Source organism: Passer domesticus, chromosome 29, assembly GCF_036417665.1.
Source record: "Passer domesticus isolate bPasDom1 chromosome 29, bPasDom1.hap1, whole genome shotgun sequence".
In the NCBI taxonomy this organism is placed as follows: domain Eukaryota; kingdom Metazoa; phylum Chordata; class Aves; order Passeriformes; family Passeridae; genus Passer; species Passer domesticus.
Window position 1 is genome coordinate 510,069 of NC_087502.1, and position 18,040 is coordinate 528,108.

The 18,040-nt window shown below is 58.3% G+C and overlaps 3 protein-coding genes and 1 pseudogene across 3 annotated transcripts; 2 read left to right on the plus strand and 2 right to left on the minus strand.

Annotated features, from left to right (window-relative positions):
* Positions 1-797: 797 nt before the first annotated feature.
* LOC135287362 (zinc finger protein 586-like) lies at positions 798-6,967 on the minus strand. Its single transcript, XM_064400716.1, has 3 exons — positions 6,581-6,967; positions 5,479-5,557; positions 798-5,293 (listed from the first exon to the last, which is right to left on the minus strand). The coding sequence occupies exons 1-3, from the start codon at positions 6,965-6,967 to the stop codon at positions 4,368-4,370; spliced, it is 1,392 nt and encodes a 463-aa protein (XP_064256786.1). The 3' UTR covers positions 798-4,367.
* Positions 6,905-10,069, plus strand: LOC135287379 (zinc finger protein OZF-like). The gene is made up of 3 exons (XM_064400736.1): positions 6,905-7,045; positions 7,858-7,936; positions 8,122-10,069. The coding sequence occupies exons 2-3, from the start codon at positions 7,885-7,887 to the stop codon at positions 9,297-9,299; spliced, it is 1,230 nt and encodes a 409-aa protein (XP_064256806.1). The 5' UTR covers positions 6,905-7,045; positions 7,858-7,884; the 3' UTR covers positions 9,300-10,069.
* LOC135287358 (cytochrome P450 4F3-like) lies at positions 9,973-14,321 on the minus strand. Its single transcript, XM_064400713.1, has 12 exons — positions 14,121-14,321; positions 13,710-13,854; positions 13,248-13,301; positions 12,879-13,006; positions 12,402-12,532; positions 11,877-12,144; positions 11,445-11,511; positions 11,241-11,370; positions 11,036-11,169; positions 10,890-10,954; positions 10,723-10,805; positions 9,973-10,623 (listed from the first exon to the last, which is right to left on the minus strand). Exons 1-12 carry the CDS (start codon positions 14,304-14,306, stop codon positions 10,374-10,376), a joined length of 1,641 nt encoding a protein of 546 aa, XP_064256783.1. The 5' UTR covers positions 14,307-14,321; the 3' UTR covers positions 9,973-10,373.
* A 19-nt stretch (positions 14,322-14,340) lies between these two features.
* On the plus strand, positions 14,341-16,110 carry LOC135287241 (uncharacterized; annotated as a pseudogene).
* Positions 16,111-18,040: the final 1,930 nt, after the last annotated feature.

The window sequence follows — 18,040 nt, forward strand, 5'->3', positions numbered from 1 at the left end:
CTAATTTTTACCTATAACACTGTCTTGGTCTTATCTCTCACTCTGGCCCCTCTCTCTCTTTTCACAGCAGCGCTTTCAGCAGCATCCCTCGCTGCTGCACCTCAGCGGCCCCAGTAAGGGCAGACCCTGCCCCAGCCCTCGCTCCGGGAGCAGGAGCAGAACTCACAGACACCTGCGGGGACCGTGGGGATGTGCCTCAAGTTCCTGTCGCCCCCTCCTTCTCTCTCTCTCCCCCCACTTGCCGAGGCTGAGGCTGCCGTCCTGGACTCCTCAGCGGCAAACCCGTGCGATCCGTGCCCGGCACCGCCACAGGGCTGCTGAGCGTGTCCGGCAACCCCACACCCTGCGGGACCCCGGCACAACCAAGCCAGCCCCCAACCCCAGCGGCGCCCCACGCAAACCGCGCCCTGCGCCGCCTCCCCCGGGTGGGTGAACACTGGGAGTTACCGCGCCGGGTCACCCCCATAGATCAGCACCTGCCGCAGCCCCCGAGACCTTGCCGCTCGCTCGAGAGCAGCCAAATGCCTCCTAAACTTGACAGTTTTTAACCTAGTGTCCCCAAGTGTTCTTATTGTTTTTTCTTTTGTAGGCATCTGGACAAACCATCAACATATTTTCTTTTCCCTTCAAGGAGAAGGGCTTGTGCTGCTAAACCTTCCCAGTCCCCAGTTCGGCACTGAACAACCTCCAACCAACCATGTGTTAAGGCACCTCCCTGCCCTTCTTACAGAAATTGTACTCAAACTCCTGTCCTCCTCCAGTACCAAGTTATCACTACCTGGAGTCTGTTAACCACCCTTCTTCTTTTTCAACCTTTTTTTTTTTTTTTTTTTACTATTTCCCCTATTTTTCCTCTTTTTTTCCTCTGATTTAACACACTTTGGACCACACGAGGTGTACAAACATGACTAGTTTATCCCTAAAAGTAAAGTCCACAGTCCTTTTTTCTTCTGGTACAACTCCCATTTCCAGTCTCTTTCCAACAAGCTGATGCCTGCCCCAGGAACCAACAAGACATCTCCTATCCCCATGCCAGTCTCTCTCCTAATTACTCCATTCAATGACAGGGAATTTAAACCATTCTCCTTCTGCCTCTGCCACCTCCACCGTCTCACCACCCATATCACATCTCCCTGGAATCTCTACCACACAAGTTCTCTCTGCCCCAGAATCAACCACAAATTCCAATACTTCCTCTTGGGGGCCTGCTTCCCAAGTTATCGAATGCTCCAGATGGCATTCATTCCCCAGAAATGAGAGCCCATGATCTTCCCACTCCTTCACAGGGCACTTCCCCTGAAGCACCTCCAAGTCGCCCTCTAAGTGTGGGTGCTCTCCCCTGCTGCAGCACAAAGAGGCATCCCCAGTCCTCTCCTGGACCCTGACCACAGCGGGGCTCTGCCCCCCTCCTGGACCCCTCCCACAGATACAGCGGGAGCTGGAATCACCAAGGGAGCAGAGACAAGAGCAGGGCTCAGCAATGAGGCTGGAACCAATAAAGGACAGAGCTAGGAGCAGAAGTCAGCAGGAAAGCCAGAATTAACAAAGAAACAGAGGGAGGAGCAGGTGGCTCCAGAGTCAAGGCGGGGACAGGAGTGATCACGATCAGTACGGGCAGGGAGGGCTGAAACTCCTGACACAGGCAGGGAAGCTGATACGGGTAGGGAGACTGGAGCTCCTGGCAGGAGCAGAGAAACTGGAGACAGGAAGAGACAACATTTCCAGGGGGTCCCAGCCCCTTTCTCTGTCTCCCTGTCTCATTTCCCCATGACGAATCCATTCCCCTGACATCCAATCCATTCCCCTGACAGCCTGAACACCTCCCACTCTTCACAGCACAAAAAAATACAATCCACCTTCTTCCAGAAAAGTTAAACTTTAAATCCACAATCCATATCACATACACTTTCATTCATTCACACTCACTCCCTTTTATTTAATATGTCTCACACTCACAACAGGACAACACAAAAATAAGGTACCTTTGTTCTCAAATCACTTGTTAATTTCCACCCATGGGTATTACAAAATCTCAAAATGTTATTGGCCAAGCCTGGATGCTCTTGAGTATCCCTCAATCCAGCTGTGTTGTTCAACCCTGGACGTTCTCAGGCCTATCCTCAATCCAGCAGAATTTTGTTCAACCCTGGATGCTCTTGGGCATATTAATCCCTCAACCCAGCAGAATTTTTAGGGGGCCCCCTCCACTTTTTATCCCACTTTTCCAGAGGATTGTGCCAGGAAAACCCTCAGCTCCTGTCCTCCAAGGGGTCCAACCCCTCCCTGGGACTCTGTCCCAGTTACCCTGGGAGATTCTCTCACTCCTCGTCCCTTTACTGGTCCTTTTTCTCACAAAAGAACGGAACTGCAGCCTGGGAGACTCCTCACTCACCCTGCAGGTCTGGGATAACTAGCCCTTGTCTCACTCACACACACTCATCACCCCAAAAGAATACTTACCAACCCTCTTTTCTTCTTTGGGTCTTTGTGCACAAGAATTTGTGGGGTTACCACAGTTTTAGGGAGCCTTTTCCCTTTCCTTGATGTGTCTCCTTTTGCCCACTGGGTGTTCTACCTGCAACCAATCTCTGCCAAAAGAAGCCAGCGAGGCCGCTGAATTTGGGCAGGGCACGCCCCCTGCTCTGCGGCCACTGGGGTCTCACAGGTGAGGTGTTAATCCCAGATGAGTCCCCAAATGTGAAAAACACATTCCCTCTCCTGTGGAAATGTAAAAGGTTTAATAAAGGACAATAGGAGACAAAGACAGAAAAGCAAAGATTACGGCCAGGTGCATCTTGGCACTGAGCCAACAGCACACCCTTACCTTTGAGGATACCCCTTAAATCAGCCTGTTGCATATTCACAGACCCTAATGCATATTCATATTTTCCCATAAACTAGTTTACATATGCCAGGAACTATTTTGCATGGCCCATCCTTGGCTCTGCCGTGTTTCTTGGCTCAGGTTTTGGCTCCTTTTCTTTATCACTTCCACTCTGGGTCTTGGTCCATGCTTCCTTCAGATGGTGAGGGCTGACAGTTGGCATTTCAACAGCAGGGTCTTCATTTCATGTTCACTGGATGTTATCCCAACCAAACAGACACTTCACTACATCACTACCATTACTACCGTGTCTGAGATTTTTGTTAATAGCAGAAATAAAAGCAAAGTTATTTTGACATTATACATATTGCATTCAGCTTAATATTTGTGAAAAGCCAACAATATAACACGTGGTTGTAACACCGGCAGCTGCTGAGTCCGCCTCAGAGGTATTTCCTAGTTCTTCTTCTCTCTGAAATCTCTTTCCTATTTCTCTACCTCATGTTTCTTGGTCAATGCTATCTTCAATAAAATACATGTTCAATCTGTAGGTTGTGGCCCTATGGTCTCATTTGAACCTTCCCTGGGTTAGAGGTGTCTCTCCCTCCTGGGACTCCAACCCATGGGCAGGGTCCCTTCTCCCCGTGATCATACTGGGATTCTCTTAGGGACTCACTTTCCTTTTTGTCTTCCCTCTGCTTTGAGCTGGGAATGGGCTGGAAAATGTGCAGCAAAGCAACCTTTGCTGTCTGCCCTGGCAGCCTACTACACAGCTTCTGGGCCTTGTCACCTGCCCCTGCACAGCTCCCTTGGGAAGCAGGGCAGAACCAGCCCCTGGGAGCCTTGGAAATTTCCCTCTTGGATCCATGGCACACACTCAAATGATCTGGAATTGCAGTTTGCACAGCATGGCACCCCACATCCCTCCCAAGAACCCTCACCTCACTCAAACCCATCATCCCCACATTCTCTGGGAGTTCAGCCCATGTCACCATCCATGTCCACATCCCCCACATCTCCCCACCCATGTCTGTGCCCCTTGATGTCCCCATCCATGCCAGTGTCCCCAACACATCCTCATTCATGGCTCTTCACATCCCCACCCATGCCCATGTCCCCCACGTCTCCTTCCATGTTCATGGCCCCCACGTCCCTGTCCTTGGCCAGGTCCCCTTGAGCTCCTCTTGCATCCAGGTGCTCAGTGGGAGCCACGAAGATGTGGGGACCACCAGCCAGTGGATCACAAGGATCATGGATCACCAAGTCTCTGCCCAACGAGGGTCATCGTGGACCATCCAAAGGGGGTCGTCCAGTGGGGGATGGAGTTGGAGCAGCGCTCAAAGCTCTTCCTGCACACAGGGCACTTGTAGAGCTTCCCTTACTGCTGCCTCCCTTGGTGCTGGGTCACAGTAGAATTCTAGGAGAAGTTCTTCCCACACTTGGGACACTGTTAGGGCCTCTTCCCAGCGTGGATCTGATGGTGGGTGACGAGGGTGGAGATTTTCTTAAAGCCCTTCCTGCAGTCGGGGCAGCGGAAGGGCCTCTATTCTGTGTGAATCTGCTGATGCTTGAGGAGACGGTATTTGCTCTGAAACCTCTCCCCACACTCAGGACACTCATAGTGCTTCTCCCCAGTGTGGATCCGCTGGTGGGCAATCAGGCTGGAGCTCTGGCTGAAGCTCTTCCCACATTGTGAGCACCTGTAGGGCCTTTCCCCAGTGTGGATTGTCTGATGCATGATCAGGCCAGAGCTGTCACGGAAGCCCTTCCCACATTCCCCACACACGTAGGGTCGTATCCCAGTGTGGATCATCTGGTGGCGGTACAGGTGGCAGCCCTTCCTGAAGCCTTTCCCACATTCTCCACATGTATAGGGCCGTTCATCAGTGTGGATCCTCTGGTGGTGGATCAAACTAGAGCTCAGGCTGAAACTCTTCCCACATTCCCCACACTCATAGGGCCGTTCCCCAGTGTGGATCCTCTGGTGGACAATCAGGTGGGAGCTGATGCTGAATCTCTGCCCACATTCCCCACACTCATAGGGCCGTTCCCCAGTGTGGACTGTCTGGTGGCGGATCAGGTCTGAGGTGTCTCTGAAGCCCTTCCCACATTTCCCACACTCGTAGGGCCGTTCCCCAGTGTGCACCATCTGGTGGCGGACCAGGCGGGACCTCGTGAGGAAACTCTTCCCACATTCCAAGCACTGGTGGGGCTTCTTGCCATCATCAAGCTGCTCATGGACCAGCACCTCAGAGCTCTGGCCAGATCTCTGGCTGCCTTCCTGGCACAGGCTGGGTCTTTCCTCCTCGGAGCATCCTGGGCTGGGTTTGGAGCCCCTCCTTCTGAGGGATCTCCGGGGCTTTTCCTCCCCACTGGATTCCTGTGCTGTGGAGCCGCTAAAAACGGCCTCGTCCACGAGGTTCTGCCGTGGGGATTTGTCCTCCCTGCTCTCCATCCTCAGCTCCTTGTCTGCAGGAGAAGGACAAGGAGAGGATGGGATTTGCCTCCGTGCCAGAGGGAAGGAGAAGGAGATCCCCCCAATCCATCCCCAGCAGGACAGCGTTGGCAGCAGGGTTGTCCTGCAGCCAGGGGCAGTGCTGGGCTGGGAGATGGAGCAGGAGAGAGGGAGAAAGGGGCACTGACTTCCTCCTCACCTGCCTCAGTGTCCCGGGGCATCTTCCACTTCCTCGCAGCCTTCTCCTCCATCCAGAGAAGGTTTGGGAACGGACAATCCTGATTTGGGGAAAAAACAAGATGTGAGTGCATTTGCTTTGAAGGTCCCGCTGGCCAAGTCCATCTCTAGAAGACATCGGGTGTCTTGTGGCCAGAAATACCTCCAAAAATCAAGGAATCATCCAAAAACCTCTCCCAGGGGTTCCCTGTTTCCAGGGTCCTTAATCTGGGGTTATGGGGGTGCCTCTTCTCAGGCTGAGGGGCCTGTGGGTCCTGGGCATCCCCCGTCTCCCGGGTCCTGATCAGGCATGCTGAGGGGCTTTTGGGGCTCCCAGGGCTCATCCTCCCCTCATTCGAACGCGGCTCCCAGGTGTCCCAGGGTCCCCTTCTCCAGCATCCCCCCACCCCAGGCACTCAGCGCTTCCCCCGCTCCCCGACAATACTTTCAGGCTCGGGGCCCGGGCCCCACTCATCTCCCGGCTCCACCGCCCCTCCAGCCTGCCGGAGCTCCCCCAGCTCTGCTATCGCCCCTCTCCCCACGCCGGGGCTCCCGCCTTTCATCCCCGCCTCTCCCGGGGATCCCCAAACCCGTGGCCCGCCCGCCGCCACCGGCCGAGCGCCACGTGGGCCCCGCAAAATCCCCCCGGGCCATTCACGGCTCAGCTCTGCACTCCGGCCACATCCAAAAACGTTCCCTCGTCATAGGAAGAAAAAATACCGCTCCCAGCAAAACCGAAATATGTTTGGGACGCGACTTCGGATTCCGCGAGACCCAAACCCCACCAAAACCGCCCTCCACCTCCAAAAAAAAAAATAAATTCCTGCCGGAGCTGCCGCGATCGGCTCGGGGCGAGCTTCCCCTCCGCGCTCACCCGCGGCACGCAGGGCAATGCGATGCTACCGGGGCCAGCCGAGCTGTGGGCTCAGCGGGCTCGCCGTGGAGCCCCGCAATGCTCCTGCCACTGCTGCTCCTCCTCGGGCCGCTCCTCTTCGTGCTCCTCGCCTTCCTGCTCCTCCCCTTCCCCTCTCCCTGCCCTTCCTCCCGCTCCTCCTCCGCTCCCGCCCCGGACCCGCCTTCCGCACCCGCTGTGCCCCACGGCCGCAGCAGCACCGGCTCTGGGGCAGGGGGAGAAACCCCCATGGGCAGGGGGCTCGGGCCCCCCAGTGCAGATCCGTCCGTGCCGTCCCCTTCCCCCCGAGCCAAAATTCCGCTCCCGGGGCTCGCTGGTTGCGAGCGGGTGGCGCTGGTGGGGTGGAAGTGGGGAGCGCTGGGCGCTGCGGCTCTGCCCGGGAACTGCGGAGCCACCGCTGAGGAAATCGGTCAGAGCGGAATTCCGCTGGATGGAACTGGGGAGAGGCGGGAGCGGAGGAGGAGCGGGAGGAAGGGCAGGGAGAGGGGAAGGGGAGGAGCAGGAAGGCGAGGAGCACGAAGAGGAGCGGCCCGAGGAGGAGCAGCAGTGGCAGGAGCATTGCGGGGCTCCACGGCGAGCCCGCTGAGCCCACAGCTCGGCTGGCCCCGGTAGCATCGCATTGCCCTGCGTGCCGCGGGTGAGCGCGGAGGGGAAGCTCGCCCCGAGCCGATCGCGGCAGCTCCGGCAGGAATTTATTTTTTTTTTTGGAGGTGGAGGGCGGTTTTGGTGGGGTTTGGGTCTCGCGGAATCCGAAGTCGCGTCCCAAACATATTTCGGTTTTGCTGGGAGCGGTATTTTTTCTTCCTATGACGAGGGAACGTTTTTGGATGTGGCCGGAGTGCAGAGCTGAGCCGTGAATGGCCCGGGGGGATTTTGCGGGGCCCACGTGGCGCTCGGCCGGTGGCGGCGGGCGGGCCACGGGTTTGGGGATCCCCGGGAGAGGCGGGGATGAAAGGCGGGAGCCCCGGCGTGGGGAGAGGGGCGATAGCAGAGCTGGGGGAGCTCCGGCAGGCTGGAGGGGCGGTGGAGCCGGGAGATGAGTGGGGCCCGGGCCCCGAGCCTGAAAGTATTGTCGGGGAGCGGGGGAAGCGCTGAGTGCCTGGGGTGGGGGGATGCTGGAGAAGGGGACCCTGGGACACCTGGGAGCCGCGTTCGAATGAGGGGAGGATGAGCCCTGGGAGCCCCAAAAGCCCCTCAGCATGCCTGATCAGGACCCGGGAGACGGGGGATGCCCAGGACCCACAGGCCCCTCAGCCTGAGAAGAGGCACCCCCATAACCCCAGATTAAGGACCCTGGAAACAGGGAACCCCTGGGAGAGGTTTTTGGATGATTCCTTGATTTTTGGAGGTATTTCTGGCCACAAGACACCCGATGTCTTCTAGAGATGGACTTGGCCAGCGGGACCTTCAAAGCAAATGCACTCACATCTTGTTTTTTCCCCAAATCAGGATTGTCCGTTCCCAAACCTTCTCTGGATGGAGGAGAAGGCTGCGAGGAAGTGGAAGATGCCCCGGGACACTGAGGCAGGTGAGGAGGAAGTCAGTGCCCCTTTCTCCCTCTCTCCTGCTCCATCTCCCAGCCCAGCACTGCCCCTGGCTGCAGGACAACCCTGCTGCCAACGCTGTCCTGCTGGGGATGGATTGGGGGGATCTCCTTCTCCTTCCCTCTGGCACGGAGGCAAATCCCATCCTCTCCTTGTCCTTCTCCTGCAGACAAGGAGCTGAGGATGGAGAGCAGGGAGGACAAATCCCCACGGCAGAACCTCGTGGACGAGGCCGTTTTTAGCGGCTCCACAGCACAGGAATCCAGTGGGGAGGAAAAGCCCCGGAGATCCCTCAGAAGGAGGGGCTCCAAACCCAGCCCAGGATGCTCCGAGGAGGAAAGACCCAGCCTGTGCCAGGAAGGCAGCCAGAGATCAGGCCAGAGCTCTGAGGTGCTGGTCCATGAGCAGCTTAATGATGACAAGAACCCCCACCAGTGCTTGGAATGTGGGAAGAGTTTCCTCACGAGGTTCCGCCTGGTCCGCCACCAGATGGTGCACACTGGGGAACGCCCCTACGAGTGTGGGGAATGTGGACAGAGCTTTAGGAGAAAATCCCACCTGATCGTCCACCAGAGGATCCACACTGGGGAACGGCCCTATGAGTGTGGGGAATGTGGGAAGAGATTCAGCATCAGCTCCCACCTGATTGTCCACCAGAGGATCCACACTGGGGAACGGCCCTATGAGTGTGGGGAATGTGGGAAGGGCTTCCGTAATAGCTCTGACCTGATCGTCCACCAGAGGATCCACACTGGGGAACGGCCCTATGAGTGTGGGGAATGTGGAAAGACCTTCAGCATCAGCTCCCACCTGATCCTCCACCAGAGGACCCACACTGATGAATGGCCCTATAAATGTGGAGAATGTGGGAAAGGCTTCAGGAACAGCAGCCACCTGAATCGCCACCAGATGATCCACACTGGGATACGACCCTACGTGTGTGGGGAATGTGGGAAGGGCTTCTGTGACAGCTCTCGTCTGATCATCCACCAGACAATGCACACTGGGGAAAGGCCCTACAGGTGCTCACAATGTGGGAAGAGCTTTAGCCGGAGCTCCTGCCTGACTGTCCACCAGAGGATCCACACGGGGGAGCGGCCCTATGAGTGCAGGGTATGTGGGAAAAGCTTCAGCCAGAGCTGCAACCTGATTGCCCACCAGCGGATCCACACTGGGGAGAGACCCTGTAAGTGCGAGGAATGTGGGAAAAGCTTCAGCCAGAGCTCCAGCCTGACTGTCCACCAGAGGATCCACACTGGGGAGAAGCACTATGAGTGTCCTGAGTGTGGGGAGAGGTTTCAGAGCAGATACCGTCTCCTCAAGCATCAGCAGATTCACACAGAATAGAGGCCCTTCCGCTTCCCCGACTGAGGGAAGAACTTTAAGAAAAACTCCACCCTTGTCACCCACCAGCAGATCCACGCTGGGAAGAGGCCCTAACAGTGTCCCAAGTGTGGGAGGAGCTTCTCCTAGAACTCTACTGTGACCCAACACTAAGAGAGGCAGCAGTAAGGGAAGCCCTACAAGTGCCCTGTGTGCGGGAAGAGCTTTGAGCGCTGCTCCAACTCCATCCCCCACTGGAGGACCCCCACTGGATGGTCCACAGTGAGACTTGGTGATCCATGGTCCTTTTGATCCACGTTAGAAAGACACCTGGCTGGTGGTCTGCACATCTTCCTGGCTCCCCTTGGACACTTGGACGCAGCCAGAGAAAAATGGATTGGGTTGCAAACCGACAACAGAATTTCATAGGGGACAGCAGTTTTTTACTTTCGACCCCAGAAAAATCTCACCTTTTGCATCCAATCATTTCTTCGGGTTGCATCAAGGATGGTGTTGGAGGTCTTTTCCAACCTGAATCATTCCGTGATTCTAATTGTCTCTGGCCCACAGGCATCTTCCACAGCCAAATGGTGATGGACTGGAGCACAAAACCAGGATTTTGGAGGCAGTGGAGTGGAAATTCCTCTAGAAAAGGTCCTTTCTACCCACTCAGGCACATGGATACTCAGCCAGCATGTACACGTAAATCCTTTTATTTTGGCTTTGATTTTCCTTCATTTTTCTTCATCCCTTCACTCAAACATTGGGGTAAAAATAAAGACATTTTACTAAGACACGGATAGTGGCATTGTGGGACATGGGTGGGGACATGGGTGGGGATGGGGACATTGACAAGGACGTGGGTGTGGACATGGCTGTGGATGGCGATGTTGGGCATGGGGGGGGGTGTCACAGGTATGGATGGTGACATGGGGCTATATGGCCATGGATGAGGACATGGGGGACGTGGCCATGGGTGGTGACAAGTGGCTTAGGGGACAAGTCCATGGGTTGACATGTCCATGCCATGAGGTGTCCCATGACCAAGGACAACACATCCCCACCACCACCACGATACTGTCCCCTTCATGCTCCCGTTTATTCCCTGCTCTTTCCCTGGCTGTGACACCTCCCTTGCAGGATGTCCCCATGTCCTGGTGACCCGTGTCCATCAGCTACTCCCAGTGGTTCCAGCAGCAGCCAGAGCCCATCCTCAGCACGCAGGATCAGCTCGGGCTTGCGGCGCGGGGGTGGCCTCGCCGTGTCCCTCCGCAGTGCAAACCGGGACAGTGTCAGTGCCACTGCCACCTTCATCTCAGCCATGGCAAAGCTCTGCCCGATGCAGTTCCTGCCACCACATCCCCACTGTCAGTGTCACCCCACTGTGAACCCAGCCAGAGACGGGGGTGGCACCTGGGGACACTCCTGTCCCCACTCCACCACTTACCTGGGGCCAGCAGAGAAGGGGATGAAGGACGACGGGGACCGTCCCTTGCTGTTCTCCGGGCTGAACCTCAGAGGGTTGAACACCTGGGATGACACCAACACAGTCACACTGAGGGGACACAGCTGTCACCATCATGGTGACAAGGACACCTCATAGGGTGGTCCTACCTCAGGCTCAGGCCATAGGTCTGGGTTGTGGTGGGTCCCGTAGATGCTCATCAGGCAGATGACCCCTGGTGGGATGGGAATGGCCACTTTAGGGACAGCAGATGAGGGTGGCTGGTGACACTGGGGACACCTTGGCCATGCCATACCCTTGGGGATGACACGGCCATCACGCAGGGCGATGTCCTCGGTGCAGCGCCGGGACACAGCAGTGACAGGAGGGTGCAGCCGCAGGCTCTCCTTGATGCACATGGTGGTGAAGGGCAGCTGGGACAGGTCCTCCCTGGGGACAAAGTGGGGGTGGCATCGTGTCCCCAAGCCACATGACCGGGGGTGGCCCTGGGGACATCTCACCATTCAATGTCCGCAGTGTCCCGGCCAGCCAGGAGCTCCTGGACCTCCTGGCGGCATCGCTCCTGGTGCTCAGGGTGGCCAGCCAGGTTGTAGAAGAGCCATGCCAGGCCACTGGCCGTGGTGTCATGACCTGTGGGGACATTGGGTGAGTGAGGGGACACTGGAGTGGCTCCTCCCCAGTGGCGCCTGGGAGCTCGTGCTCACCCTCAAACATGAAGGTGTCAGCCTCAGCCGCGATGTCCTCGTCTGACAGGGTGTGGCCGTTCTCGTCCTGCGGGGGTGAGATGAGCCTGGGGCCACCTGGGGCCACCGGTCTACGGCCAAATCCCATCCATGGCCACCACTCTTCCCCCATGGCCACCACCCTCCGGGCACCACCATGCCACTGGCCATCAGCTCTATGGTCAATGCTGCCCATGGCCACCATTGTTCCCCTGTGGCCACCAGTCTATGCCCAAGTCCCTCATGGCCACCAGCATCCTCTTGGCCTCTATGGCCAACCCTTCCATGGCCACCACCATCCCCTTGACCACCATCCCCCCATGGCCACCACCCTGTGGTCACCATCATCTCCCCATGGCCACAACCACCCTCTTGAGCACTTCCATGTTCCCATGGCCACCCCTACAACCCCACCTTGGTGAGCAGCAGGAGGTCAATGAAGTCCATGCTGCGTCCCCGGTGGCTGTCCAGCCAGGCCTGGTGGCCCAGGCAGGCGAGTGCCTGGCGCCGGCGCTGCACCACATCAGCAGTGAAGGCGTGGACAGTGGCACAGGCGCGGGCGAAGCGCCGGCCATCGGAGGAGAGGCTGTAGAGCCACCACAGGTGGAGAAGTGGCTGGAGCTGGCGCCGGACCACCAATGAGCTCAGCTCCAGGATGGCCTGGATGTACTCGCTGGGCCGCCTGAACCAGGAGCAATGGGGGGACACTGTGGCCACCAGCATGGATGATAGCAGGGCCATTTGGGCCACCAGAATGGCCAACAGAGACAATGATAGGACCATGATGGCCAGTGGGGACCATGGTGGGGGGCCTACGCAGTCACCAGGATGTCAACAGGGACCATGGCAGGGCGAGCACGGCCACCAGGATGGCCAGCAGGGACAATAGGGGTGTCACCAGGGCCACCAGGATGGTCAATGGGGAGAGGTGACACTCACTCCTGGCAGTGGCTCTCGTGGCTGAAGATGCACTTCTGAAGTGTGTCCAGGGTGAGGAGGCTCAGGGGCTGCAGCACCTCCAACTCCACCGGCCCCCCACCAGCTGCCGCTGCTGCTGCCCCCCACTTGGCCTGTGGGGATGGACTGGGTTGGGGAGGGATCAGGGACAGGGGACAGGGACAGGGGATAAATTGGGAGGTGGGACAGGGGTGGGAGAGGGGGAAGAATTGGGGTGGGAGAGTGGAACAGGGATGCGGTGATGAATGAGGGATGGGGTTGGGGTTTGGGGGCAGGTTTGGTTTGGGGTATGGGACAGTATGGAATTTGGGTACAGGATGGGACTTGGGGTGCAGCAGTGGGAGTGGGACAGAATTTTGGGAGCGGGACTCAGGGTTTGGGATGCAGGTCAGGGTTTGGGATGCAGCACTCATGATTTGGGGTGCAGGTGGGGACTCATGTGCGTCTCAGATCTCTCACGAGCAGCACGCGGGTGCTCTGGTTGAAGATTCCCAGGTAATTCCGGAGCACATCCCCGTGGAAGGCGGGTGTCAGGAGTCGCCGGTGCTGCACCCAGCGTTGCCCATTGCTCAGCAGCAGCCCCTCTCCTGGGGAGGGGACACTGGGGTCTGCCGAGGGCAATCAGGGGGGCCATTGTCCCTGTCTTCAACCATCCCTATCCCCCGTGACACACACAGATCCATCATGGGGGCACCCAGGGGTGATGTCCCTGTCCTCCACCGCCCCTCTGACACATTCAGATTCATCTGGGGCCCCACTCCTGTGACACCCAACTCCATTCACAGGACACCCCAGGGTGCTGTCCCCACCCTACCCCTTGCCACTCACCCAGCCAGGGCTTGAGGAAGCCGTAGGAAATTTTGTCCTTGGGGGCCACGAAAGCTGCAGAGTATAAGGACAGGGTAGGCAGGAATTCACTGGAGTGGCATCAGGTCCACTGCGTGGGGACAGTGGGGGTGGCACCATTCTGTCTGCACCCTTTAACCCTCAGGTGGGGACCCTGGGGTGGGGACCCTCGCCCAGCACCCACAGCCACCAAAGGACGAGGGCTTGGGGACAACCAGAGGCTGGACATGGTGACACCTTTGGGTGGCCTTGGGGAACCTCAAGGACAGGTTGGTGGCCACTATGGGGTGGCATTTGGCCTGGCCATGGTGACACCTCTGGGGACCTTTTAATAATAATGGGCTTGGGTTGATGGCCACTGCCTGGGCACTGCCAGGTCTCTGTGCCAGGTGCAGTGACACCCATGGGTGGCCCTGGGGACCCATCTGATGGCCTATGTCCTACCTGAGGCACTGAGGAGTGGCCGGAGGGTGCTGGGGTGGAAGAGGCGCAGGACAGGCAGCCAGGGAAGTCCCCACCAGAGACAGCCATGATGGTACTGGGCCACCAAGGTGTCCACCTGCTGTAGGGCTTCCTCCGTGCTCTGGCCCTGGGGACAACAGGACATGTGTGTCACTGGGGCACAGATAGGCTTGGGGACATGTGTGTCTGTCCCCACTGTCCCCTCGCAGGTGCCAACAGCCTGTCCCCACTGTCCCCTTGCTGGTACCACCACCCCATCCTCACCATCCCCCCCAAGTGCCACCACCCCATTCCTTCAGTCCCCTCACAGGTGCCACCACCCAATTGCTCCTTTGCAGGCGCCTCCACCCCCGTCCCCGCTGTCCCCGCAGGTGCCACCCGCTGTCCTCTCACCATGCCGGTGTGTCCCAGCAACCAATTGCGCCACGGCGGGACAGGGAACTTGTTCAGTTGGTGACAAGTGGCCCGGAATCGGGTGACAGCCACCAGCGCATCCCAGAGCCACCGCAGCAGCAGGGCCACCACGAAGGTGCCCAGGGCCACCGCGCCCAGGGAACCTAGTGCCGTGGCCACCGCCATGGAACCGCTCCTGGGGACAGGGCAAGGGGCGGGCATGGGTGGTGTCACCACGGGGTCACGTGGCGCCGCGCTGGGTGTCACCAGATCCGCCTTTTGTCCTAACGCGCGCTCTGGTGGCAGCGTCCTCTGACACGTCCTGATGGCTTCTTGTGCTGACATGTCCTGGTGGCAGCGTCCCCACATGTGTATCCTGGTGGCATCGTGTTCCCCCCCCCCCCCCGCCAGCTTGTAGTGTCCCCGTCTCCCTGTGTGTGTCCCTGTCCCCCCTTCCCTCTGTGTATCACTGTTCCCCACCCGTGTGTCCCTATCCCTCTGCACATATCCCTGTTCACTTTCCCCATCATCGTGTGTTCCTGTCCCATCCTAGTGTCCCTGTCCCCATCTTCCCGTGTGACCCTGCTCCCTTCCCTGTCCCTCTCTGTATGTCCCCTGCCCCCCGCCCCTGGGGGGACCAAAGTCCCCGAGGTCCCAGGGCTGTGTCCTGTGGGATATTCACGTGTCCCACAGCATGTCCCCGTGTCCCATAGGATGTTCCCGTGGCTGTTCCTTGCACTGAGCTTCTGCACCTGTGCCAGCACAGAGAGGGACACCCTGTGACACCCCACAGCACCCCACAGCACTTTGACCTCTGGTTTTGTGTCTTTTCTCCTTGCTTTGGGTCCTTTCCCCCTCTCTTGGGTCCTTTAACCCTGTTTTGGGTTCTTTCCCCTTCTTTCGGGTCTTTCCCCTCCGTTTAGGGGTCTTTTCCTATTTCAGGTGCATTTTGGTCCTTTCCCTTAATTTTGGCTGCCCTCCCACTGGCTTTGATGCATTTTTGGGTGTCTTCTCCCTCTCAACCCTATCCCCACCCTTTCCCCCACATGCCCCCATTCCCTGCCCACCCCTGTCCTCCCAGGTGTCCCCAGGGGTGTCCTGCATGCCATGTGTTCTCTGTGACTGACATCATGGACACCCTTGAGTCACCGGCCCGGGGAAGCTCCCCTCTCACCACCACAGCACTGGGGTGGGGGCTGAGGGTCTGCAGCACCTTGGAGTGCCAGGCTGGGCTGGGTGAGCACCCCCGGGATCCCCTCCCAGGTCTCACTCCCAGGCAGTGGCAGCTCCTGACTGAGCTCCTGCGCCGTGACCCTGCGACACTGGACCACGGGGCCATGCTGGCCCCCAATGGCTCCATGGTGGCCCTTAGTCCCCTCTCTGCCAGCATTGAGATGGGGCTGAGGTCTGGAGGATCTGGGTGACCCTTCCCCAGCCTCAACCCCCTGCTGATCCTCTCTTCACTGTCACCATCACTGAGGCTTTGGGGACATCTTTCCTGGTGACAACAATGGGACCATGCTGGAACCCAGCAGCTGCTGGGACCATGTAGAGAACTCCTAAAATTACACCTTGCAGGGCTTCCTGTCCCCTGTTCCCAACTGTGTGGTCATCAGGGCCATGGATGGGGTGGTCCTGGGGTCACAACTGGCCCGAGACCCCATCCTGCTGGCCAAGCTGCTCCAGGGCTACTACAGGACCAGCAATGGCTTGGAAATGGGGAGACCCCCCCAGCAGTTATGGCACCAGGATTTTGGGGTGCTGGTGTGGCCAGGACAGCTGGAGAAGGAGGAGACAAAAGGAAGTTTTGGGGATGCTGTGGGTGCTGTCATACACCTGGCAGCTCCTGAAGGATGTGAGGACACAGCAGGTGGAGGTCATGGGTTGTCGGGTGTCACAGGAGTTAAAGGAGTGCTACATGGGTATGGGCAGGGGATATCACCCCCTAAACGGGGTTGTCACCACACAAGTGGGTGTTGTCACCCCCTAAACAGGAGTTGTTACCAGACAAAGGGGTCTTATCACCACACAAATGGGGGTTGTCACTGCACAAATGGGGTGGGAAGGAGTGAGAGGGGACCCTAGGTGAGTGGGGTGGGGTCACTCTCATGGGTGGGCACTGAGAGATGACGGCAGGGACGGGTGGCTTGGTGTAGTGGGACATCTTCAGGTCCCCTGGGTGGTCACCACCATGTCCTGTGGATGGCCACCACTATGCTGCCTGGGTGGACACCATGGTTTTCCCTTGATGACCACCATCATGTCCTCTGTATGGACACAACTCTGTCCCCTGGATGGCCACCACTCTCTCCCCTGGGTGGTGGTCCCTGGGTGGCAGTCCCTAGGTAGCCACCATCACGTCCTCATGGCCAACACTGTTGTGTCCCTTGGATACTGGCCACCTCATGTCCCTGCCAAAGGACACCCTGAGCAGCCCATTTCCATCTCCTCAGTAATTCCCAAGAGGACCCTCACATATTCAGGGTGAGGGTTCCTCAGATGTTCCCATGTGTCCCCAAAGACCCATCAAGCTCCTTGTCTCTGCCTGGACTCTGTCGTGTCCCCAAGGACCCACTGAGCCCCTTGTCCCCACGTAGACTCTGATGTGTCCCCAAGGGCTCAGGGGATATGTGGAGCCCCTTGTCCCACTGCATGTGGGGGGCTGGTCCCTACTGGGGCACCCTGTAATTGCTGTGGCTCCTGCTGGGCCACACGTTCCTGCACCACACCCTGGAGTCAGTGAGGCCATGCCAGAGCTGCTGCACCTGTTCCCATGCCATGAGAGACATGCAGAGCTTCCACCAGGACACCCACAACAGGGACAACATTGGCTGCAGGTCACTGTCACCCTCTGAGGGAGTTGGTACCCCCCAAGGGAGATGTCATTGTACTCTGGAGGGCTCTGTCACCTCCTGAAGGATCTGTCCCCATCACTGTCCCCTTGTAGTCCCCACCATTGTGCCCTCACTGTCCCTATCATTGTCCCACCATGGTCCCTGTCATCCTCTGTGGTCCCTTTTGCCCCCCGTGGTCCCCATCCCTGTCCCTTTGCAGTCCCCATCACTGTCCCCCCACGGTTCCCACCACTGGGTCCTCACTGTCAGGTCCTTGTGGCTTCGTGGTGGGCTTGGACAGCTATTGGAGGATTGGGGGTGGCACTGGGCTGGTGCCCACACCAAGGACTACAATAGCAAGGGCTTCAGCACTGGGATCATACAGGACTTCCCGGTCACCCTGCCGGACCCCGACACCCTGGCCCTGATGCAGCATGAACTCCAGCCCTGTGCTGTCCACTCTGGCTGCGTCCAGCCAGACTTCACCCTGTGTGGCCACTGCCAGCTCAGCCACACCAATTGCCCCGGCAATGCCCTCTTCCAGGGCATCCAGAGCTGGCCCAGCTTCCAGGGGATCCTGGTGTCCCCAGGGCTTGGAGTGGGCGTCTCAGTGGGGTTGGTGGGAGGAGGTTCAGGGTGATGATACTGGGACTGAATGAGCCCTGTTCTGTGCTCCATGATCATGTCCCATGGCATGTCCCATGTCCTGTGCCCTGTGTCCTATGCCATGCTCCACGGTCATGTCCCATGTCCCTGTGCTCTCCAGCCATGTCCCATGTCCTGTGTCATGTCCTGTGTCCTGTGCAATGCTCCAGGGTCATGTTCCAACCCATAGCATGCCCTGTGCCATGTGTCCTGGGCTGTGTCCCACGCCACACTTCACACCATGCCCCAGCGTCCACACCAAGCTGTGCATGGCTGCATCCCCATCACTGTCCCCATCACTGCTTCCTTCTTGCTGCTGCACCAGCTGATCCCTCAGCTTCCTCCAGGACTGGTGTGGCTTTGTCCGGCCCTAGGCCCCACTGGTGGCTGTCCCGTGTCCCCCAGGATGGGGGGTGACACTGGCACACATCTGCACACACC